General features: G+C 36.3%; 1 protein-coding gene across 4 annotated transcripts in view; it reads left to right on the top strand.

Moving 5' to 3' along the window:
* LOC120626816 overlaps nt 1-26,511 on the top strand; it is a 137,494-nt gene that overhangs the window by 8,782 nt on the left and 102,201 nt on the right. For all 4 annotated transcript variants that reach the window (XM_039894582.1, XM_039894599.1, XM_039894590.1 and 1 more), the window contains exons 2-3: nt 19,820-20,030; nt 25,211-25,418. In XM_039894582.1, the coding sequence (XP_039750516.1) occupies nt 19,830-20,030; nt 25,211-25,418 (409 nt within the window). In that variant the 5' untranslated portion in view covers nt 19,820-19,829. The remainder of the gene's footprint in view (nt 1-19,819; nt 20,031-25,210; nt 25,419-26,511) is intronic.

Raw genomic sequence — 26,511 nt, 5'->3', positions numbered from 1 at the left:
GCCACAGCTAAACTCTTGACCGTGAACACAAGTTCCTTCTCAATAATTTTAACACGACTGTTGAGACACACCCATATTATTATAGATTAGTATTAGACTACTCCCAGTTTCCATTTCCTATTGCCGTGATTTAGCAGGAAGACACGTAAATGTTATCGCTTGTCAGGGGATATAATCATCATCATATCAACCAATTACCGGCCCACTGCAGGGCACGGGTCTCCTCCCATAATGTGAAGGGGTTAAGGCCGTAGTCCACCACGCTGGCCCAGTGCTGATTGGTGGACTTCACATGTACCTTAAATTTTGGAGATTTTGGAGAACTCTCAGGCATGCAGGTTTTCTCACAATATTTTCCTTCGTCGATAAAGCAAGTGATATTTTAATTGCTTAAAAACGCACATAACTTCGCAGAAGTATTTCGCGTGAATTGAATTTTTTTGAAAACCTATGATCTCTTCCAACAGGGAAAAAGTTGGAACAATTATTAAGAACTTTTCATACATTATATATATCGGGATTCACAGAAATAAAAACTCTCATCATTTACGGTAACCGACACCGTTTTTATACGATACATGTGGGTTCTGACGGACATAGCACTTTCTCCGTTTTCGCAAGCCGTGTAAGTAGAGTACCTGCGCCTTTACGCATTCTATATTGACGTTTTCTGCTAAATCGGCGATTCGCTCCTTGTAAAAAAAATAAGCCTTTATCTTTTGAACAGAAGATTAAACGAGCATTGTTTACTGTTGCCATAATTTTCTCCGTTGAGGGGTTTTTTTACAAAAAGTTCTAAAAAAAAAAGTGAGATGTTTATGACAGCTGTAGATATAACAGGCCTAAAAGAACAAGGTGAAATGAATCCTTCATTTTGTTTGAGCGTAGTTTGTTAATTTATGTTCGTGAATATTATAATAGTACTAGAGGTTATTATAAATTTGCTCAAAACTTTCCTCTAAGCCCTTGTTTTATTTTAGACAGGCAAAATAAGCTCGATATACCTCTATAACCTAGAATAGCCTAGAATATTGCTCTAGAGGAGTTGAGGAATCAACGGAACTGATGATCATTGTAAGTTCTACCATTGCCTACTGTACTAGAACCAATTTGCTTTCGATTGAAATGTTTAGCTCATCTGCCGTGAATAATTTTTCTCCCGAAGAATAAAAATATCGCTCCGTTGAAACAATATCTAAAATAAATCAATAAGCAATCAAATCGGACCTGCGTAGTTTTGTAGCGGCAGTTGAAATTTGGGTCATCGAATAAAATTGAATCGCGGTTATATTTTGTATCGATGCAAGCGGAAACCGCGGGTGGCTCGTGTATTTTAATTGAAATCGATTTTGCGGTATGAATGCCGACCAAAAGTAATTAGAAATTGTCGAAATAGCTTTCTCTAAAATCGTGAACAATTTAAGAATTCAAAACGAACTGAAATTAACTTTATTTATTGAAAATCATGACTAATGCCCCAAAATTAATTCTTTATTCTTGAATTGAGAATTTGATTTGACAGTGCAGGTATAAAAAATTCTGACAGTTCATTTCCCAAAAATTTAAGATATCTCTTTTTTGATTTGTAGACTCGGTTACCTGTCTAATGGAGGTGCCTTACTTATCTAAATTTATTCTTCAAGATAAATATAAATATAAAAATCTGCTCCTTTTAGATTTGTTGACTTACCGTACCGTACTGTACGTACCTACTATTTCATTCAAACTCGAAGCCTGACAAAACCGTAAACTTTGCTTAATTGAGGTTACTTATCTAGAGGCCTTGCATACTAATAAATTTGAGTATTTTATATAGATTTTTGCGATTACAAACAGTTTTATTAAAACAAACAGTGTCACGAATAATTAATTATCAGATAAGCAATACCTATTCCAATATTATATACTTGCTATGTACAATGTATACGTTGTATATTTACGATGAAATCATCCTATACCGTAACACTAGGTGTAGATACATAAATGTAGTATCAGCGATAGAAGGTAAAACATGAGCTAAGTAAAGCAAATTTTTTGCTTCGATATTGTATAGCGGTTCCTTTTTAGGTTGCTTACAGCCATTGTCTTCAATTTCGACACACTTCAAGGCCGGCTTGCCAAACAACGGTTCGCAAGAAGCCTATGTTATATTATTCTATGACAATTCTTATCTTTTGTATCGGACACATCTTACCATCACGAAAACGATTTTTGCACAAAAAAAATTTTTAGTCACCCGTCCTTTCTGATTTCGTTATTTGTTACGTGATATCTTACAAGCAAAGGTATTATATGCTGGCTTTATGATTTTCCTCTGCCTTGTTTGGTCTAGTAATTAGTATGTTCCTACGTATGTAGAAGTCCGAGGGTGCGATTCCCGGTTCGTTCAATTTGCAAATCATCATCATATCTACCGATTGACGTCCACAGCTGGACATAGGTCTTTTGTACGGAGTTCCAGTCAGCGACTACGTTCCGGAACTATAAGTCATCACTGGCAACACGCGCTGTTCGAAGATTTTGGTCTTGAGGGACTGCGGTATTTGTTACGGAGTTTCCGTAACGTCAATCCAAGTTGGATTCGGTGGTTAACCCCTTTCTCGAAATTTGACCTACCTAACTGGATATTGTGTCAAGTATACCTATTCGTCGGTAATTTCGGGTGCAGTGCTCTCAAAGATTACTGGATGAAGCGGAACTTGAGCATTAAACATAATCTTCATATTTATTTGAAGGCCCACCTGTTGAGAAACATTGCCGAGGTCATTGAGCATCGCATTTAATCCATTACTACATTGACTACATTGTCGGCAAGCCGAAGTTGAGTGATATAAGAGAAGCAAAGACGTCCTCCAACGCAACGGTAAACCGCTTCCTGGAGATAACAACACCTATCGCACTCATTTTTGAAGAACAGAACCACCACACTCCTGTACCGTGCCTTTGGCGTTGTGCCTTGATGTATAACGGAATCAAACAAGCGCTGAGAGAATGTGAGTATCGGTTTTCCACCCGCCTTCCATAGTGCTTCCGTCCTGCAGTGATTTCGTCATCACCCTGCACCTTGCCGTTCTTAAGCTGTTTGTTAGCCACACTTATTTCGTATAGGCTGCCGTCCGTGATATCTTATAGTGTCGGGTCAATTTGACTCTGGGACCTTGGTCATATCCTCAACAGGAGCCAGTTCTTTAGTATGTAACTGTCCATAGAAGCTCTCAGCCTCACCCAAGATCTCAAGTTTTGAAGAGTTAATGTTAGTCCACTGTCGGTTTTCAATCTCATCAATTCTGTCCGATAGACATCATCTCTAGCGAACACTTTAAAGCCTCTGTTTTTTTCAATGGCTTTTAAATACGTCCAAATCACAAGTCTGTGATTTAGAGATCTGCCTATTTATCCGCCGGTAAACGGACGTGTCTGCTGTAGTCTTATCTCTTGCCTCTCCGTCACAAGCTTGAGTGTATTGCAATTTGAAATTGGGTCCTGTAAAAAAATATTTCCTAACTCCAGACTGAGTTAGGAAATTAGAGATTGCCACGCTGTGCCGCAAATCTTAGGCCTTCAATCTCGGTTATTATCATTAACTTGAGATAATAATCGCTAAAACCCCAAAGATGGGTCAATACTCTAAAAACCGTGCCTAGCAGTGGGGTAATAGGCGCATGTGGTATAAGATTTCGATTACTCTAACATAATTCAATACAAAGCGGTCAAATAAGGTCAAGCGGTACTTCACGCCTGAACAGCTTCTTACCTTGTACCAAGCTCAAGTTCGATCGTGCATGGAGTACTGTTCCCATTTATGGGATGGCTCTGCCAAGTATCAGCTTGATGCCCTGGATTCGGTTGATCGCCGTGCTAGAAGGCTCATCGGTGACCTAGCCAATAAAAAACTTAAGAGTTTGGAACATCGTCGCAAGGTTGCCTGCCTTTCGGTGTTCTATAGGATATATTTCGGAGAGTGTGCTCAAGAACTATTTGATCTAGTTCCCCCCTCGCCTTTTTACCATCGAACCGCGAGGCACCGGAAGGATCTGCATCCCTACGTGGTCGATATACCGCGGACGCGTACGAAGCGCTTCGCATCTTCGTTTCTAATTCGCACCGCTGGGATCTGGAATGCTCTTCCAGCTTCCATTTTCCCCAGTTCTTACAACATTAGTACCTTCAAATCAAGAGTGAATAGGCATCTTCTAGGCAAGCGCGCTCCACCTTAGGCTGCATCATCGCTTACCATCAGGTGTGATTGCAGTCAAGCGCTCGCCTATAAATATAAAAAAAAAAAAAAAAAAAAAAAAACAAACTTGTAGACTTCAATTTATTTTTTGTTTAAAATCTCACTAAATACAATCATCTCACTATATTGTACACATACGCAAAAGTAAAAAGTGATATCTATAGGTCTATTTGAATAAAGAAATATTACGCATACATAAATTTACAAAGCTAAAGACAGAAAATACATGTAATATGCATTTTTTCTGTTCAACAAGAAAAAAGTTACGCCCAAGATATAGAAATTGGGCTAGAGAAATTTTTAAATATCGCTGATTGTCTACAGCTGGAGTAATCGCGTTACATTTAGATATACGGTAGTCCATTGTCATGTGCCCGGAATTTATTTTCATGGATGTAGGGTTTTATATGGGTCTGTTCAACCGCCCGACGCTAGCAGGCCTCCCCTTTTTAAGTACATACCTGTATGTAAAATGTCCTCCATATGGCACATAATCGGATGACGGGATGACGTAACGTTAAACCAATCGGAAGGTTTCAAATTTTGTATCACACAGCTGCCTATATTTTTTTTATTGGTCAGTTTTGGAACAGTTTACGTTCGTGAATGATTATTATTATTATTATTATTATTATTGATGCCTGTTTTGTATGTGATTTTTGTATGCCCGTCTAGGTTTATTAAATGTTTTATGATAATCTAGACTAGGCTTCTAAAATCTTGCCATTTTTAGCGTGATATTTATTACGTCTACGGTTAAGAGCTACGATATGTTACCCTAACTTGATAAATATTGGTTGTGAACCCAATAAGTACCATAACTTTCTTCATGGGTTTCAGATATACTACTTAGCCCGAACTATTCATTAATAAATATTTATTTAAAAATTTGTACTCATTATTTTGATTTTAGGTTTAGCTTTAAAATTTGAACGCTAATAATAAAAATAAAAACAAATATTATTTACCTTCTTACCTTTGAGACTAAACTTCGTATTTTCAACAATATTACTACAAAGAATAATATTACTACAGTTTCGCCATTCAGCAGATTATTGACAATTCAGCAGCCGTTAATATTAATCACCAGAATAAAATAAAGATAGCGGACTACGGTATCGCGATATAGGGCTGTAAAAATAAACAATTTTACGGGAGATACACTCTTTATGGACGAAGTTTTATCGACACGGCTGTCTCGTTTGATGTTGTTTCGAGCTTGTATTTAGGGATTGCTTTATAACTGTACTTTTATCAGGACTCATTAAATGACTGTTACAAGCTTTTAAGATAACACTTAAAGTTGTTGGCTGTGAATTAATATGTTTTAACTAAACAGCGCGTCGCGTAATTAAATATTTTTTTCATCGGCGTCCACTGGAAGTCTCCCGAAAAATAAGACAAAGGCCCTAAACAGTAGGCCATCACTGCTCCTGTCGAATTTAAGTTCTGGTTATTGATTAGTTAATAATACATTTTGGGTGCGAATCGCAACACACAACAAGAACCATACTTAAATACTTGATTCAGTTGGGTAGAAAGTATAATTTGGCGGCCATATCGCTGCATAGCGATCTCCTCCAAACAACCAAGGGCGTAGGACGACAAAGCTAAGTAGGTACAAAGGTTATTATTTGAAAGCTTGCAAGTTAGTTCTTAAGATCGACCCATTTCCATTCGATGGGGCTTTTTCTGCAGTGACGCTACATGGAGAAATGAGACCATTTTTCTTACAAAATCAATACCAATATGTATTTATTTTTTGAGGTAGTAGGTAGAACGGAAAATGAAAATTGTTCCAGTGAAGCTCTTGCCAACATAGAACCCGACTTTTTGTATAAAAGATCCCGTTTATTTGTGTCCCTTGTAAGTACATATACCGATATTTTCTCAGCGGAATGGTTTCCAGCGAAATTGGTTTTCTCGGTAAACTCCTTGAGAGTTTTACGACATTTTTAAACGTCTAGAGTTCGCTTTCATTTTATTTTGCAACTCCGGCGATTTGTGTTAAAAACCATTTGTTTTTCGACATATTTAATTATGAAATGTTTATTACCTCTCGATTACGAGCCTAAATTAATAACTTTTTGCCCCTTTTGCTTTTATATTCTCATAATAAAACCTATATGAAAATCTTTACCGTCGATTTTGATTTCATGTATCATTTTATTTAATAAACTCTAAAGTATGCAAGTGTACGCATACATAATACGTATGCGTATACTTGCATAATTTGAGTAAGCATGTATACAACGAGCAACGCGTAATATTTACGCAAAATGCAAGATGCAGAGTTTGTACCCTAAAGCGCATTTCCTTCGATGCGTGTTAGTGCATACCCAGCATCGCGTCTTTACATACATTTTTCTTTGTCTAGTAATGGTAGGGCCTTTAGTGACAGCTCGTCAGGGGAAGTCCTACCGTCATACTTATTTCTGACGCAAAGCAGCACTGCTGTGTTCCGGCATTGTTGTTTTCCGGTCGGTAGGGTTGCCGGTGTAGTTCCAAACACATGAGGCTTAACACTTCCTCAGGTTGACGGACACAGGGCGGCAATTTGTAGGGTGTGTTCCTGCATGCCCTGCGAAGTGTTGCCAGCCCCCTTCGTCTCCATCCCTCGTAAGCTTCGCTTCCTGTTTAGTGTTAAATTATCCGTCAAATGACGAGTTGACGGATCTATTACCTGCGGCATTAACTTATACTTTAGCATTAACCCGTTTTCAATAATAAAGTCCTTTAGAGGAGACATGTTATCAAAGTGAATGTAGCACTTTATAAATGAGTTGTGTTAAAAAAGAGCGTGTACGAACATGGAATCTAAAATGATGAGCAATTTCTCGTCTAACCAAGTTTTATCGATGTTAAACAAAAAAATTGACATTTATATAAGCAAGAGTATATATAAAATTGTAATGTATATAAGTAAGAGTAGATAGCATTGTAGAGTCGTTAGGTAAAATAGGCAAATGCTAGTAGCCGTTAAGACTGCAATGACGCATGTACGCATGCGCATAAGCAAATACAGCAATGTTTGCATATTAAGTTATTTACGAACAGCACATGGCTGTGATAACGTTCAAGTGTAAGAAAATAGATTGTATGCGCATCAAATGCGTTCCACTAATATTGAAAGTTACATGGTTGAGCATAATATGTATAATTTCGTTTTATGTATTACTTCGAGCGGGATCTCATTGTGAACGTATTTTTCGAAAATAGTTATCGGTAGCAAAAAATCGGTTATAGTTACTTTCTCAGTACTCAATCTAACTTCTTAACTTTTGAATATTTCTATTTTAAATACCAAAATATCCAGTATCAGAATTCATTTCTTTTACAAAGTAATTGTTTTAGGTTATCGTAATATTGGGAAACAAATCCTCGTTTTAAAGTCTAATACCACCGATTTTTATTTTACAAATATTCTGTTACGAGCGTTTAGCTACTTTTACAGCGTGGACGGACTTAAAGCTCTAAAACAAGATTTGTTACGTTAATTTTCGCTGATTGCATTGATTCGATACTCGAAAAGGACTTAGGATGATTGCAGGCGTGCTTAGCTATGTCTCATACACATTGGCGTGCACTGGGTTCTTTCACCAGGGTATGCAAAAATAAGGAAAATGGCATAAAATGGAAAAATCCTTCCCCTTTATGAATTATAAAAATATTTAAGGGTAGGCAGTGCTTTTGTGCATCTATGAAGTGCACGCCGCTGCTCATACAAGTGCAACTATTAATAAGCCGACATCATGCTAAGAACAGGAGGTCATCCGATCTTACGGATAAATTGAACGATTTTCTGTTCCTCGCTCGAAATCGGTTCATGAATACGGCCCTATAGAAACTGACAGACATTTTACCAATTAGCCCCGTCCGTGAGGGCATAACAAGCTTGAAATTACCTTCCTGCATACCCCTTTCTCGGTTGCCGTTGCCCTTATGTATAGTCTGTAAGCAAGTTTACCTGAACGTATGTAAATGAACGCATGTGAGAACATCATACAGGTATACCTATATATACTAGGCGAGTGTTCGGAGTGACACAGCGTCGATGGAATCAATTAGATTGATTGGCGTGTTACTACCTAAATGTACGTATGTAAACTACGAGTAGGTGGGGTGGGGTTGACGCTGATGTATCTCCATCTTGAATTGTTAACGATCACGTAGCGAATATTCCTATAATAATAGTTATTAATAATAAAACGGGTTCGCAAGTATACAACAATCTATGCTTAAGATCTAACTTAAGAATCGAAAACTGATTATTAAAACGTGCCCAAGTAATACCTAAATAATGATCGTTTTATAATAGTAGGTATACCGTTAACGATTCAATAATTTTGTTGGACTAGATTTTTTAAAGATATTTTGGTAAATATAACTAAAAAAAATAATGAATACACACATATATAGGTAGGTTTAGAATGAAAGATTCTCACATAAGCGTACACACGAACGTAAATACGTTTTGCGGCATTGACGTTAACATATTCCTGACTTAATATGCCAAGCGTACTTTTTGTCTATTTATTATTATGTGTTATGGGAACTTTACAAGTTTTGGCTATCGCCTATCCAAAACTTAAAATGACCCGCACAATTTAACAATAGCTTTTAAACGGCAGACGATGTCGCGTTTTCTGAAATTCTTGTCTGTTTATATTCATCGTAAAATATAACAAATCAGTCATTAGTTATTTTTATTAACGTTACCAATTAATAAAAAAAAAACCTAAGTATCTTTTTAAATTTTTTCCGTTTTCAAAATAACTGGATCTATTTTGCCTGTACTATGAAAGTGGTATGAAAGTTTTTGAATTGAGACTGTACTGTACACCTTAGAAGCTTTTCACATAAAACAGTCGGTACAATGAAAATCATACCTCTTTATGGATGAAATGGTATCCGGAAGATCTTGTAAAGGTCCTACGTTTTGGAGTCCCAAGAGACTATGTATAAAAGATTGTATGTTTGATATCAGAGCCATTAAACCAAAATAGTACGCGGATGAAGTCGCAAACCACCACTGTATAATATATTAAACTGCTTTTGAAACATCTATAATCGTAAATATCAGAATTAGCATTACTAATGAAAGAGGCCGAACTGACTCATAAATAATATTGGTAATTAAAATATGTTTTTTAAACACAATGTAAATAAATTTAAGCATATTGCAGTGGTTTTTATTACAAATATTAATAGATATTAATGAACTATTTCATGCCGGAAGCTGGGGCTCCGGTCTGTGCTCTTTCGTTTTTTGGGCGTAATTTTTGTACAGGTGAGCTAAGCCAATCAATTGGGGGACAGCGTTAAATGACAGCACCCTAAATCCTTGTTTCCAGTAGTTCCGCGCTATTAAGTAAAATAAGAAATTAACTATTTATGTTTAGATTAATGGTAGATAATGCAGTTATATCAGAGAATAAAACATGCCCCGAATATAGGAACTCTCCCTCCGTGTTAGCACTCTTCCTGTTGTGTGTTAGAATTGATGTTACGTAACTACGTAGTACTCATTTGAAACCCTACAAACAACAATTCAAAAATAAACATTCAACCAATAAACAACTATGTTATATTAGCTATACAAAACAAGCCTTTCGCGATATTATTTTATGAACACTTGTTATGTAAAGAATATTTTTTACTAGCACTATAACAATAACAATTTAAAATCTAAAAATTATGTCATAATAAAACAACTAACTCTTTGAAGCGAGTAAATAAAATTAATTCATAGACCACGCGCATAGAATGTTATCAAACTAATTTGAACTTTAACATCTTTTGATTTAATGTTAAAATTGAAAATCATTTGCCACACACCGCCGCCGCGCATTTGTATTGAGCAAATCAACGGAAAAATAACCTAAAAACAATGTAGTGTAAAGTTGCAAATGCTTGGTTTAGAAAACAAACTACTAACAATTCATTTACTCCGATATCTAACAAGCTGATATCAGTCTTGTTGGAAGGTGACAGAGATGAAAACCGCTCGATGGGAATTATAGTTTTTATCTTGCTATTATTGGCTGATAGCCCATGACCTACGACATGGCAGATGCCGAAGCGCATCGCAAGTTAATCTCATGTCATCAACATTGAGGACGCGATGACGCGACTGCGAGCGCCAAGACTATTTTTTTCTCGTTTTGAGTCATACTTAGCTGCGTTGAGTAAATTTTAATCCTTTTAATTAATAATGAGGGTTTTGCCATTTTATGTTGTTTTACTTCGTTATGCTTACCTTGGTCCAAGTTCCTGTGCACGTCACTGCGGACCAAACAGATGGCTCACGTGATAGTTAATGGAAAACCAAATATAAACAGAGCAACACCTCGTAGGTAACAACCATTTTCTGCAACGTTCACCGTCCTGTGTCTATCAACGTGAGGCGTAGGTATTGAGCCTCATGTGCCCTTAATTACACCGGCAAGCACCCCTTTCAGACTAGAACACAGTATTGCAATAATGCTGCTTAGCGCAGACATAAGCATGGCGGTAGTACTTTCCCAGGAGAGCTCTGTCACAAAAAGCACTACTACTTTAATTTTAATTTTAATTTTGTAATGACTACTTTTGTCATTTTCAACTTTTAATACAAATTTTACTCATATCAGCTTTATGGGCGCATAATAATTCTTCTCTGGTATGATAATTAAATAATATTCGATCGATAATATACGACACACATCGCCATCTAGTTGTGTTATGGGGACAAAGATGACTGATGAATATTTTAATGAATATTATACATAAATACTTATAATTTACAGATAATAAAGGATATAAATTGGATTTCTAAACAATCCATTTGCTTTGAGAAATCTTTAGATAAAAAAAAATACTAGGTAAACGTCAGTAAATCGCGTTGAGTTAATCCGCACTGCGAATCCTCGAAGTTTTTGTCAGTTTTTACAACTGTCATACTGGACAAAATAATACTCCCGCCATGCAACGCGTGCAATTCGTATCTATCCACAGGTTTTTTATTTTCTAATCACAATTTTTCGCACTGCGGGAAACTTTTTTACGTTCGTTACATGACCTTACACAGTTGGTACATTTTTCTGATTAGGGAGAGTGAAATTTCATAGTTTCATCGGATGGTAATGGGCCATTTACAATAATTATTACTAGGCAGTCCCCAAAGTTTCCATTTTTCATTGGAATGAACGAGAGAAATATTCCAAAAACGATTCCGATTGGCGAATAATACTTGCTCCGAGTCGCGCCGGTCGACTGAGTGTAGCGACCCCGTATTAAAAGTGTATTGACAAAAATATTATTCAGCCAACGTTTTCCGTATAGGCGAGGTGAATTTTGTACAGAGTAATAATATTGTAGAGGTTTTTAACTATAAAAACTATTAAAACCATCAATGACGCGCCTCAACTGACGTGCGAAGTTCGATCGGTTAGGTGACTTATTTGGTACCTGTATTAGATACTAAAGCCACCGATCGCCCACCATTCTTATAACAAAGAGCAAAAGTTATAAATAAATCGGTAGAATCGCATTTTTTTTTTAAATGACGAGGTCATGTTTTTCGGATGATGCATAAACTGCTAGAAATACATAAGTTTCTTATTCTATTAAATAATTAATGTCAAAATAACCTGTCTATTATGAAATGATTAAGATAATCTATATTATTTAATAATCTTTGAAAAACAGATTGTTCCAATTTGGATAACACACGGTAAATACATTTTTGCAATAGAAAAGCAGTCAATATTTTAACCCGTGTACCGTATACATCGTGTATGTAAAATTAATAAATCATGTTAGTACATTACTCCCGTCTGTTGACGAATTACTCTGTGCCCATGGGATAACCATTCGTGCTTCGACGGAAGGGTGGGGACCGTACACCAAATCTACGTCGCCCATAGCCTAGAGATGCCATTCTAGATATAAAAAAGCTGGGACATTTTGCTATCATAGAATACGGATTTCAGATAAAGTTACGAGTGAACTTCAGTATGTACCGACGCGATAGATAAGATAGCTGATGAATATTTTTATGAATATAATGTACATATTTACTTAAAAAACAGACACTGTAAAACCTTCATGTTCATCACACAAACATTTTCCAGTTGTGGGAATCGAACCCACGGCCTTGGACTCAGAAAGGAGGGTCGCTGCCCTCTGCGCCATTTGTCTGTCAAAGTCAGTCACTACTAGAGATTTGAATATCTTTTTACCTGCTCAGAGTTAGCACACTGGGCATATGTGTCGTGCGTACATAGTGATTCTACTCAGCTGCTCGTTAAGGCAACAAATATGTACGGTAGGGGAGTCCGGAGTTCTCCCTCTGCAAGCGAAACCTGCGGTACCCTGGCGCTGCTTGCTTGCGCGCTGTTACTTTCAATGTCAATTTTCATTTACAATTAAGAATGAAATAAAGAATGAGATTACGAAGAAGTATGGGTATATAAAGAAGTATGAGCATACAAAGAAGTTGACCCATCTGTTTACTCATTATACACGCATGCTTTCGGTGCAATGTTTCTTCCACTTCACGGATTGCATATCCAGAGTGTTCAGTGTGAGCAGATAGAAATGAAATGTCTCTTGGCGATTACAAAAAGTGTCCGATTGCGCAGTGTTAAAGGAATTCGCTAGGAGTGGGACAAAACAGTTGTCGGTAACTAAATAATGGTTAGCGTTTCTTGTATATAAAATGTAAGTTATTTATTTCTTTATACCTTATGCATATTTATTTATTTATATGTATAATATAATAATAAATAATAATTAATATCACTTGCAATGGAAATCAAGACAGGTAATAAAACACCGACAACCTTGATAAACCGTATAGGCCGGCGAAGACGGGTTGTCGGTTTTCTCATGTCATCGAGTCGCGGGCTCACTCCACGGCCTCAGAGGTGGTCAGAATAGAGACTTATCACTCACTCGAGGCGCCCCCGGGCCGATTTCTCTTGCTTTTTCGAGCTCTGGGCCACTTCCTGGCGGAGCTAACGGAGCTTGCCACCCCATTCGGTTATATAGTTAAGAGTCTAATTTCCGAGGTAAGAGAATTTAACATTAAGGAGGTATGTTCCGGTGAAACCCGTTACCATCTTAAACTACATCATCACTTACCAGTAGGTGAGATTACGACTAGCTGTTGTCCACTGAGATGTTTGAAGTGTCCAAGAATATTATAGTAAATGGTGAACCTACCCAGAGTCCATGTTTGTTCGCTTCCACTCGTATTTATGTTTCCGCGACATTCGAATATTGATGCCCATTATATTTCAACTCGAAAATAAAATGCTTTCGCTTCATCCGTTTTTGTTTATGTTTCGTTTCGATAATAAAATCAAATAAAAACCCATTTGATTGCATAAAGTTCTTTATTTATTCGGGCTTTATTCGTTGATTGGGTGAAAGGGTGGCGTGTGTCGCATTTCCTCCGCATTTCCTGTCGCATTTTCCTATTTATCAATAGATTAGATAAAACGGATATAGATAGATTATATATACAACTGTCCCGTTGGTCTAGGGGTTAGTATGTTAGTCCTCGGAACACGAGGTCCTCGTACCGATCCCCCGTCTCTCAGGAACCATTTTATTTCCCGGGTCGGACTACAGTTGTTAGGTATTCCACTCTGAGAACAATTTCTGATTTACCTGGAGATTAAGATTAATTTTCTTCTCGCCCTAGTTGCAATTACCATGTTCTGTGCATTGGTTTAAACGCAGACCGAAAAGCACACTAACTATACCTTTTTTCAGTTAGGAAAAATAAAAATACTGGATTGATATTCTGAAGTTTATTAATTCTGGGCGGTTTTAATACCTTTTTATCTCTTTTAAGAATCTTTTGCATTATCTACTTTCTTAGCGAGTTCTCGAGTGATAGCGTTAAGAGCCTAGAAGTTACCTTCCAAATTTCAATTGGTCTTATTTCGTGAATAAAATGGGTTAAGCTTTCATCACCTATTTTAACACCTATAAGCATGAGTTAATAAAATACACTTATTTCTTCATGCCTTGTAACTAACAAACTTTGGAACCCCATTTTACAACCCCTAAGGGAGGGTTTTTTCAGAAAAGACTTTTACCCATAGCCGACAAACTTCAAAAACTTTGCACCTATATGTTGGTGATGAATGGTGTCTCGTTGTCATATGTAAAAGGATAGATAGATATCTAGAAGATACTATATGAGTACCTGAGTGTTGGCGGTAATTATGAATGAGTTCGTATTCAGAGTGCGGTGGCGGACGAGAGCGAAACCGGTTCAAACTGGATTGCATCAATCATTACGCAACTAGAAATGGGAACTCAGTTGCTAACTCGAGTTCACGAACATTAGATGAATAGGTTTGTACCTACACATTACGCGCACGGCGCGCGCGGCTTGGCCATGCGATTTATTTGTTTGCGATTTGTTGCAAACCACCGAGCATACGAGTATACTACTATCATAAATATATTTTGACCTAGAGTATGATTAAGTTAAATATTGTGGTAGTGATAATGATATAATTATTTATTTGAATACGTAATAGTTTCGTAGTATGAACCCGTATGAACCCGTAACAATATATTTATGCCAGACGAAATCATTCCTCCTAGGAGTTCATATAACAACCTATGTATTCGGCATCAGGTACCTACGTCACAAAAGGAATAATCCTTCTAAATGTTCCATACTCTACGCTACTAGGTAGATAACCAAAGCCTATCAACATCGACATACCGAGTATAATTCTAATATTACAAGCAATATTCCTATTTGTTACGAAGACAGTAAGGCCCTTTATGCTGTACGCCTAATATAATACTGCCAAAGCCTGCAATTGGCGCTACAAGCTTATATCTGTATTGTCTGTCCGTCTGTCGTATGACTGCACGTTACGGGTAGGGTAACCACGTCTCATATTTTAAATACATTTAAATTTAAATAGATAACATCTAACAATCATTTTTTTACTACATACTAATTATTTCCAAAAGCCGATCAGACAATACTAAACCGATGCAATGGTTTTCTTTTTTCAGACTTCTTTGCTCTACCTTCAAAGAACTTCAGTGGATCGATATGTATACCAAATTATTAAATAGCCGGTAGATCAGTATTTGAATTTCAGTTATATTCTTTAGAAGGTATATAGTTAAAATAAGATTCTTTAGTAGTCGCAACACACGCAATATTTTTTTCCTTTTAACCAGACTGAGCCTCGGGAACGTCTTATTTTGTTTTTCACTAGCTGTAGTTGCTACAAACTACAGTTAGTGAAAAACAAATACGGACGTGAATTATTGATAAACTAAGCCTTTCTTGAAGTTTGTTAATCATAAGTTCAACAATTATAAAAATAGTTATATATATGAACTTGGGGTAGCTACTGTTATCTGAATGAGTACTGTTCTCATTTGGGAAAGTAGTGATAGTGATAATTTTCACGAGTTGGAGTACATGTACATCTAGGTCTATATACATTCTCTTATCTATCACAGAGCTACTGTATTTTTTCATGATTTCAAAACTCAGATCAAGCTGTAGTTATTAATTGTTTTATTAATGTTATCAATATTTTGGGTGACTGTCCGGAAAAAATCCTTTTAATTGTGGATACCTAGTGCACCTACCTATGTAATTATTATTTGCGTACGCATTTCGTGCAAAGGGTGACCGGTGTAGGGTTTATCGGTGGACAACATTCGGGGTCTTTAATCAACCCCCCTGAATTTCGTTCCGTTGTTTCCTAAACTGAAACATAGATATCATGTGCAAACGTCTGACGATCGATTCAGTGATAGCTGTTTTGTCTCATTGAAATTGGAATAGGCAGCAGGTCTGTCCGAGTTTGAAATACAGTTTGATTTTCAGGTGATTAGTTTATTGATTAGTTATGTTTACCCAGTGGCGTGCATAGAGGGTATGCACAGGGTATGCAGATGATACAAAATGAAGCTCTATGCACGCCACTGTGTTTACCTATTATTATTCAGCGTATAATTGTAAGAGAATACCTTACTAAGAGCATACGAAAGTTCATAGTACCTACCCATGTTTTCATAGTTACAAAAATGGTCGCCTGCTTTTAATTTATACTAATATATATAAAGCAAAAGAGTTCGTTTGTTTAACTGAACGCGATGGCCTCAGGAACTACTGGTCCGATTAGAACATTTATTTCAGAGTGGATAGCCCATTTATCGAGTAAGGCTATAGGCTTATATTATCATCGCATAGCACCAATGAAGAACCTTTCAAAATCGGAGGTTATCTTCCTGGATGGGTTTGATCAATAGCTGATTTAATTTAGATGGCATAATTATTAGAGACGCACCAATATCTTCAATTATATTACTTGCACTTTAATGCGTTTCAAGATAAATACTTGATCATTTATCAGCACATCAGATATATTTTGTTTTATTTATTTGGGACAGAAAACAATAACATATTATGTATAACAATAGCACTTAAACAAAAAGAGTGGGTTGATATGTAATCCACAAAACTATCCACTTAATATAGTAAGGAGCAATATGGCGATACACTGTACAAATCACACTTAATATGAAAGATAATCTTATCTGTACCTTGTGTACCTAATTAAAAATTATAATTAGCTCTTATAAGTTAATGTAAAATCTATTAGTGCTTATAAAAAATAAATAACAAAGTTTATTAAGACTAATAAAGTGCCATAAAAGAAATAAAAACACACATTTAACGTAACGTACGCACGTAAGCATGTCGTAATGTTAGTAAAACTAATAACACGTCACATTAGGTAATCAGTAAAATTCTATGATATTGCGAGATTCAAATTTGTTTAGGTCCCAAGCTTCTTAATCTTAATCTGAAAGAACTTAATAATCCATAGGTTGCTATATTGTTAACAATGTATTGTAGATACAAACATAATTATATAGAGTGTGACATCAAAAAGCATTAATTGGTTACCTAGCATCTGCAGAATGGGGATTAAAAGCCTAATATAAATCACATATAAAACCATTAAAGGCAAAAATAAACTGCGATTTGTTTCATTTATGTTGAGTGTTGATACTAGTCAAGAATTGTACATGTCATTGTAATTCAAAATCATCAGTCCTAAGATTAAATTCAGTAGTGCTGTCATTTTCTTGCTTTTCCGTGTTAGTAATATAAACTTTGTCTGTACCAATATTGAAAAATATGTAGTAAATCCATCATCATATTATCGACCCATTACCGGCCCACTACAGGGCACGAGTCTCCTCTCACAATGAGAAGGGGTCTTAGTCCACCACGATGGCCCAGTGCGGATTCGTGGACTCCACATACCTTTGAGAACATTATGAAGAACTCTCAGGCTTGCAGGTTTCCTCACGATGTTTTCCTTCACCGTCGAAGCAAGTGATACTTTAACTCACAAACTGACTTAAAACGCACGTAACTTATAAAAGTTAGAGGTGCGTGCTTGGATTAAAACTCGACCCCCCGAAAGTGAAGTCGAGCTCCTACCCACTGGGCAGTGGGTAGTAGCTCGACTTCACTTACATAGACTATTACCGCGTCAACTATCAAGTAAATGCATATTATCCCAAAATCACCATGCCTCCATAATTTCATAATTCCATATCATATCACACTTCCAGCCCCCTAATCTGGGGATACAAGGTTATCCATTATTTACGACACACCCTGTATATTATGTTTATCAGTAAATCAATAATCGAGAGCTTATCGGCCTCGCATCGATCATCCGCGTGTCGTTGCCCTCAGTTGGCGCTCAGGGATCAGCATTAATGCCATCGATTTTATATCGGTATGCTTAAACAGGATTTTATACGCGGCGCGCACTGAAACATTCGGGAAACTAAAAATATTAGTGCGTGCCTACCGTTCCTGGGAGGGGACGGTTAGCTGATAGCCTCAGTTATTAGCACAAACATCATACGTATGGAAATAATAGTTCGCCAAGCGTACCTACTGGTTCAATTTTCTAAATCTCTCACTCCTATGAAAGTGGAGCCTTCTGCTCAACATTAAGACATTAAAACACTGAGGATGATAGTGATGACCTAGGGGTGGTTGTCAAAGTATTATAAATTAAATGTTGATACGTTAGAATATAGTTTCATCCCGAAGTTGGTTGTTTCAGTGTTACGTAAGGTGTAAGGGCAATCTTTGCGTTGTCACAAGCTATGGATGTCTACTGCTGGACAACGTTCGAGATAGAGTTATTTTATAGATATGAACCTACAAATAGCAGTCTTGAGCTGAATGCATGCAACGGGTATTTTTTAATAAAATTTGTCATCCTAGTTGAGGGTTAATTTGGCCACAGCGTTTAATCTTTTACTCGACAACTTGGTAAGCTTTTTAACATATTTTCCTTCGACAAGTTAGTAATGTATGATTCGTTGTGAAGTCAAATATCAGATCATACATGGAACACGCAGGCAAGGCCGTTTACCAATAGGTACTTTGATGTTAAAGATATCCTACGAGCCAAACTTTTTGTCTGTTTGCACTCTAGCAATATAATATATGAACATAAAATTATCATTTTAAATACGATAACAGATTGTCAGCGGCATCACTCGAATCGCTATTTATCTAATATTTAGATTATAACGTATTCAAATTAGGGCTGATTTTCAATAGGTAGATAACCTGCTTAAATATAAATTTGATAGAACAACAATCAGAACGTCCAATATGTTCCTTAAAATATAATATCTGGTCAATGAAAATTTTGCCCTTAAATAACTTTTTCCCTAATTTACAGTTACGACTTATAGATATTTATTTTCTCAAAAAGAACATACTGACTAACGTATCAATTTTATCGGCAAAATAGCGGACCTTGGAATAGATAATTGTTTTAAAGTGCATCTTAGTTCAAATGCAACACCAGAAATAAAATTTACAAATTAATACGTGTGACAATTTATTTTAAAAACGAAAATCGAAATGATTTTTTTTTATCTCAACCAATCAAATAACGAATCAGATGGACAGACGAACGTGAAAAGACCTCAACCCAGCCCGTATTAATAATCTTAAGACAGATAATCGTTTATTTGAAACCGTCTGTTCTTGCCAAAATTGACTGATAAAATTTGTATGGTAATAAATCACTAGAGTAGGTATGCCATGAGGGATTTAGCCTAATAACACGTCTACACGTCACCCTATCTAGTTCTTGCGAATCTTTAGGAAGATAAAACCAACAAAGTCAACAATATATCATAAAAAAGGTCCAAATCTACTAAAAGTTTTAACACTAGAATTTTCCATTTGTTTTGAAACCTCGTCCAATATCGGTTCATCCTTGCTTGCCGTGTATTTTTTTTTTATTTTAATTATATATTGGTCGGTTTTTTATGGATGTACAAATATTTAATATACATACGTATGAAAGTTATCCATAGCAGACCTAGTTATCGCCTTCCGACGCACGACGCTTGATTACGACAATGCAATCACCACTGTGCGAGATCAACGCTCCTAAATAGACGTATAATCGAAGACTTCTTTCGCAGTTTGCTATAATTTTCATTAATTTAATGTCCTCATAATAATTAAAGTTTCCTTTGTTACAGTTTCGCGGCAATGGAAAAGGCGAAGGCGTACATAAAGAGCTCGCAAAACGTAGGCGGAGGCGGCGGCGCGGGCACGGGCGCCTTGGTCGCGGGCAAGTCTCCCGCTTCGCCCGCTCGCCGCGACCCGCCTGCTGAAGAACGCGTGTGCTTCGTCTGTGGTGTGGCTGGCTTCAGCGACCAGTACACCATCAGAGTGAAACCTGATCCGCAGGTTGGTATTGCGCAGTATTTTAGAGCAGCATAGTATAAGTGTTTGAAAAGAAAGAAAGGGAGACAGCGTGTTAGATGGGAGGATGATATTAGAAAGATCTCTTGTGTTACATGGAATAGGATGACCTATACCAGGAAATTGTGACAAGTTCTAGAGCTAAGACCGCTTTGCGGAAACGCAAGACAATCAATGTTAATTATTAAGTAACTTTAGATTGGGATAACTATATTTTGAAGGATTATGCAATAAAGGCTATTATTATTATTATTATATAAATAAAATAAATATACTACGACGATACACACATCGCCATCTAGCCCCAAAGTAAGCTTAGCTTGTGTTATGGGTACTAAGATGACTGATGAATATTTTTATGAATAATAGATACATAAATACTAATAATATATAAATAAACACCCAGACGCTGAAAAACATTAATGTTCAGCACACCAACATTTTCCAGGAAAGCAGGGTCGCTGCCCACTGCGCCAATTGGGCGTTATAATACCGTATATAACTGTGTGAAAGAGCTAGCCCGGGGCAGTACCTACCGCCATGCTTGTTTCTACCACTAAGCATTGTTACATCTACGCTTCACGTTGATCGACACAGGTAGCCTTGTAGGAAGTATTCCTGGCATGACCTGCGAAGTGTTGCTGCTCTGTTTTACCTACAGGAGATTGTAGACCATCTGCTTGGTCCACCACTTATTACGATAAAGTAATAAAAAACGAATAAGGGAAGTAGGTTATGGCTCCAATTAAATATATTGCTCGGAAACGTTGGCAGAGAAGAAACATACGACGTACCTAGATATATGCTTTCTTCGTATATTCCTAATCCCACTCCTAAGTACAAATCCTTTGCCGCATCAATATAGCTATGGATTGACGTGATTTTAAACATGGAGATGGACGGTCGGAATTCAGAATGTGTTATGGTCTACTTTTTGTTTACAAAAAATACTTTATTACTATGAATGCGATATTGAGTACATTGATTTGCCCTTTTTGAACACATACTTTTGCATTTATAAACATGAAGTAATAGTTATAATTTAATGATGTAAACATATACGAGTATGTATAAGTGCCTGTGATAGGCCTACATGAATAAAGAAATTTTGAATTTGAAGGATGCTTTTCTATCTATATAACCTAACTTAAAAAAGTGTCTTACATTTCGAGGAAATTATATTATATTATACTATGGATTAATAATGCGTACACGATCTTCATCACCAACGCAGAGATTCTGCAATGTGCTTTTTACGTACATTTGGCCTTATACACTTGCTTCAGTTGGATTTGAGGCGACTTTTAAGTTCGTCCTGTCTGTTCATTTAGAATCTAATGATGTGGGGCGTTTTTTTTAAATTTTGTAATGCTTGGAATCACCATTGTGGTGATGGTATAAACATGCTTGACAACATAAACAAAGTGAAGTCCAATTTGAATTGAACCAGTAAGATCGGGTTCGAAACAATGAATCGTTTCAAACAATTGACATATAGACCCCTGGCAATTCTTCCTCGTTGACATGACGCAGCCCCACGCAATGAATTTGTTTTGGTTGATACTGTTTGCCTTTCATTGATGTAGGTATTTTGTGAACGTCTTGAAGTGGTAACGAAATCTGGTTTAAAGTGTTATTTGGTTAATGGTGGGGTGTTATGTGTGGTTCGTAGTTGTGTTAGAAATAGTAAAGGCAAAGCCAGAACACTTTTGGTCTCACTTTTAACTCTCAACTTAATTTTTTAGATAATTCAATAACCCTTGGTTATAAAAAATACGTAGTTGTACTTAATTTCTTTTTTCGGGGCGACCGTGTTCGATCCTTTGTACGTATCTCTAACTTATCGGAGTTATGTCATATATACAAACGGTGAAGGAAAACATCTTGAGGAAATCTGCATGCCTGAGAGTTCTCCATAATATTCTCGAAAGGCGTGTGAATTCTACCAATCCGTAATTTCCCAGCGCGGTGGACTTACGCCTAAGCGCTTCTAATTCTGACAGGAGATGGTGGCTGGTAATGGGTTAATAGTGATGATCATAATGACTTAAGTTTAGTCGATTTGGACCCCCAATAAAGATTTTACAAACCTAACGGATACTATGGTAAACATGTCAAGAATATTATGATAATAATAATGAAAAGATGCAGTCTAAGATGTTAACAGATGGTAGCTGCTCTTAAAATATAAAGTTTTCATAATATTTATGGTGATGCTTTATTTTATTTCACTCATTTTAGACAATTATAGTAACAATTATATTTTCCTCGTTTCTTCGTTTTAAAATGTAACATTGGCAAGAATATCTCGTTAGAGGTAAGAATTAAACAAACAAGCTATAAAAGCAAGTAGTGCACTCTACAGACTGCAGCGACGATAGGTAAGTATCTTATTTACTGCTGTTTATAATTCTACTTGGCATACTTTGCGAGCCAAATGTAGGCAACAATTTTCTCAGACAAAAAATAATGTCGCAACTTAGGCATGCGTTGGGCTGGAAATACACTAGGCGTAGGTATGATTTTCTTTATAATTATTTTGTTTTAAAGGTAAGATTTATAAGGATATAAACCAACTACAATATGCATACATCCATACATACTTAACATCCATACATCTTTATAAATATTTTATTTAATGAATATTATATATTGGAATGCTGTCCTCTCCACAATACATGACCAATCAAAAAAAACTATTTCCTTAACTTTTCTAACGGTTGCTACCCGTTGAAGACTTGATATACAAAATTTGCGATGAGTATACAACCGCTAAGGTCAAACTGTATTTTAAATGATATCGATAATATTTTGGTAACCCCTAAGAAAACTTACATAATAGGGCAGCTGAGTGTTTGGGTCAACAACCTTTCAGGACCCAGCTTTAAAACCTTTGCCGAAGATGGTTAAGATTATTATCATATTCAGCTCGTCTTTGTTATTCATTGGATTCATTACACCTACTATGAACAAGTGAAGCAACAGCACTCTAGTGGGAGGCTACTGATATTTACACAGCCCACGGTTCGGTTTCAATTTGTCATCCATATCGATGATATATACTACTACTATATATTAATACTATAAAGAGGTAAAGTTTGTGAGACGTGAAATCATATGTATATCTTTTATATTTATGTAACAAAAAGTTAAATAGTTTTTTTTTTTTTTTTTTTTTTTTTTTTTTTAATATTTTTAAAATCTGTATAAATATTTAAAATATTAGTTCTGTTTATTGGTCATATCCGGTGTAGGAGCGGAACGTGCGGAAAATAAAGATTGAAATTATATATTACACCATACAGATTCGCCTGATTTTCGCAAAGTATAGCAAATTAAGCTTAGCATTACATCTTATAGTACATTTAATCATGATAATTTCATTCACTCATTTGTAACCTCATTATATAGCCAAATTGGCATGCGATTACAAACACACATAGGTAGTCAGAATATTTCCCTTTGGTAGTCAGAAATAAATCATAGTACGTACTGCTGTTTCGAATTAATTTTCTGTGCTGGCAGTGTCAGCTTAAGGCTATATAACATAAAGCTACAACCATTAATGAGAAATGCTGCAATAACTGCAAATAATATTATTGTTGAGAGATTTCATTTCGTGCGATGCGTGAACGGTAAACGTTACAGCAAAACGACGGAATTATCGCTCTTTCTAAAAAGTTCTAAAAAACAGTGCGCGACAACATAATATGCCTATCTTTTAAGGTAGACTTATATACAAAGTCGATCGATTCCTAGTAGACTATATATAATATATATATATATATATATATATATATTAAATATTTTATATTTATTAACGATAGGCCAGCGTTTGACGACAATCATGCCCGTTAGAAAGCAATGATGGGGTCTAGGTTGGAGCACGCTTGCCTAGAAAAAGCCTATTCACTCTAGCCTTGAAGGTACTCTAATTATACGTGGAAGGAAACACAGTTGCCGGGAGGGCGTTCCACATCTTAGCGGCACGTATCAGAAACGTGGATAAAAAACGTTTCGTGCGTGTTGATGGAATATCAACCACATAAGGATGCCACCGCTCACGGTGTCTCGCTGTTCTGTGGTAGAACGGGGAAGGAGGAACAAGATTGTGAAGTTCCTGAGCACACTCACCGAAGTACATCCGGTATTTTGGTGGACATCACCGAACTTTAAATATAGGTATAGCTCAACCGCGTGTTAAAGAATGTAAAAGTTTCTACAATTCTAAAAAACAATTAAAGGTCCAATGAAAAATATAAACTATATCTCCTATCTTCAAACAAAGCCACATCTTGTTACTCTACGTCTATCTAATATAAACTTCATGACGTAGATATTGCCTTACGCGATAGTGGAATTTTGTTACATTTTTTTTTTTGTTAAGCACACTGACTTACTATGTTAGCAAACTTCTTATAATATAATAAATAGCCTTTAAGTATTCAAATTCCTGAACCCATTTTTTTCATATACATATATACTCTTCTTTGTTAGGTTTTATTATGTAATCATTTACTGCGTTGACAAGGCATGTTTCATGTTGGTCAAAGGGCAAGATATCCCTTATTACATCTATACAAGCTTAATTATAATTACTTGCATAATTTAATTGATCAGCCATTTATTTATCGGCACATGTGACAAATAGGTTAGCAGAGAAGTCTTTTATATATTTTAACCTCCGCGCTGATCCAGTGCTGGTTAGCGAACTTTTACAATTAATATTTGCACAAAATAAACTATTAAATACCACAGAAAAACAATATCATTCTTTGACGCAAAAACAAAATGACCGATTTTAATGCGATTTTCCCTGTTTGAAAATCGATAAGGTTTTCAGCATTAAATTATAAAGATTTGTTTAAGTATTTGCTCCGATTGAATCCTATTCGACCAAAGGATCTTAACAAATTTCACAGATCCGATTGATGTACCTGTTATTTTACCTACATGGTTTTTAACAAGACCGAGCTGTCCATGAAATGGTCTGGGAGATGCCCAACATCTCGGCAACTTATAACGATATAACAACTTAATCTCTCTCTCTCTCTCTCTCTCTCTCTCTCTCTCTCTCTCTCTCTCACAAATGGCTTATGTTGGGGGTAGTTCAAGTTTAACCTAAATATTATTTAAGCGAATTTACATTTCTATATTGTCCACAGAGCTCCGAACCGTACTTCCCTTTTCTGGGAGCTGCCCACTCCGCCCCCACTGGATACCGAACTGAGGGTGACGAAGAAGGGACTGTACGCTGTTGTTATGTTTGCTACACCCTCCTCCGGCAGCAGTGGGAGCAGTACGACAGAGAGAACAAGCCGCATAGTCAACGGTTCTATTGGATGAAAAGGCTCGATGGAAAACCCTTCATTGGTAAGTGACGTTCTTATAAGAAATTCTTAAGTGTTATTACTATACCTCATTAAATACCTATTTAATAAAAATTACTATGAGCGCGGATTGCGGTTTTTACTCGCGCAATATATTTATCGCAGTTAGAGATTTATAAAGAAGAGCGCGACGAGCAGAAAAAGAAACGCAAATTGACGTTTAGAAACTCAAAAAATATAAACTAACTAAGTAATATTACGCGACTATATCGGAAACATAAACAAAATGTGTTATAATGAATTAATGTAATATTGTTAACGTCTTGGCCCACCTAACACTAGATAAGATTGCTTATCACAATATGATAATACGTTTTCATGGTTTGTAACGACCGCGTCATCTCGCACTTTGAAGCGAGGAAGATTTATTTTTAATTTCGCTACCCCGACAAGATGTATATGAAAAATCTCATAAAACATGCTCTATTCAAATAACTATATACTGCATCTATCCACAAAATATTAAACGTTAACAAGTACCCTTGTTTAAGAACTAACGTACTATGCTATATGTATTTATGCATTGCGGCTATCGACATCGAAATGTTTTATTGCCTCCGGTTATACCGAAACTCTCTTTCCTTTACATTGATCGTGGCATAAGACTTATAACATATCGGGTATGTCCGATATCCAGCTATAAAAATATGTGGCTGGGCAGAATATCTTCTTCTTTATTATAATGTACTTTGTACATGTATCTATTACGCAACCAGCTTAGTTCCCGCTATAAATTTTTGGATGATGTCGTGTAGAAGCCAATTTTGTCGGGATCCCACTTATCGTGCCATAGAAAAATAAATGGCCTTTCGCTTATTCTATGTTAGTCTGCACATTATAACGATCACTATGAGATCGTATGCCTTCGTCAATGTTCTGGAGGTTAGAATGTTTTACTACGGATACCAAGGTTAGGCTCCAGTCGACCCAACTCGTATTGGAGAGATTTAGATCTTAGATCTATCTAAAGAGAAAATTGTAAACTTAAAGTTTTATAAACCCGGTAGCAAAACAGTGTCACACCCCGTGATCCAGACGATTTTGCTGATTAGAATTATTAATTCAGTACATTAATA

This window comes from Pararge aegeria, chromosome 1 (genome assembly GCF_905163445.1).
Source record: "Pararge aegeria chromosome 1, ilParAegt1.1, whole genome shotgun sequence".
NCBI lineage: Eukaryota > Metazoa > Arthropoda > Insecta > Lepidoptera > Nymphalidae > Pararge > Pararge aegeria.
The sequence above is the reverse complement of the archived record's forward strand: the minus strand, read 5'-3'. Positions and strand labels throughout refer to the sequence as shown.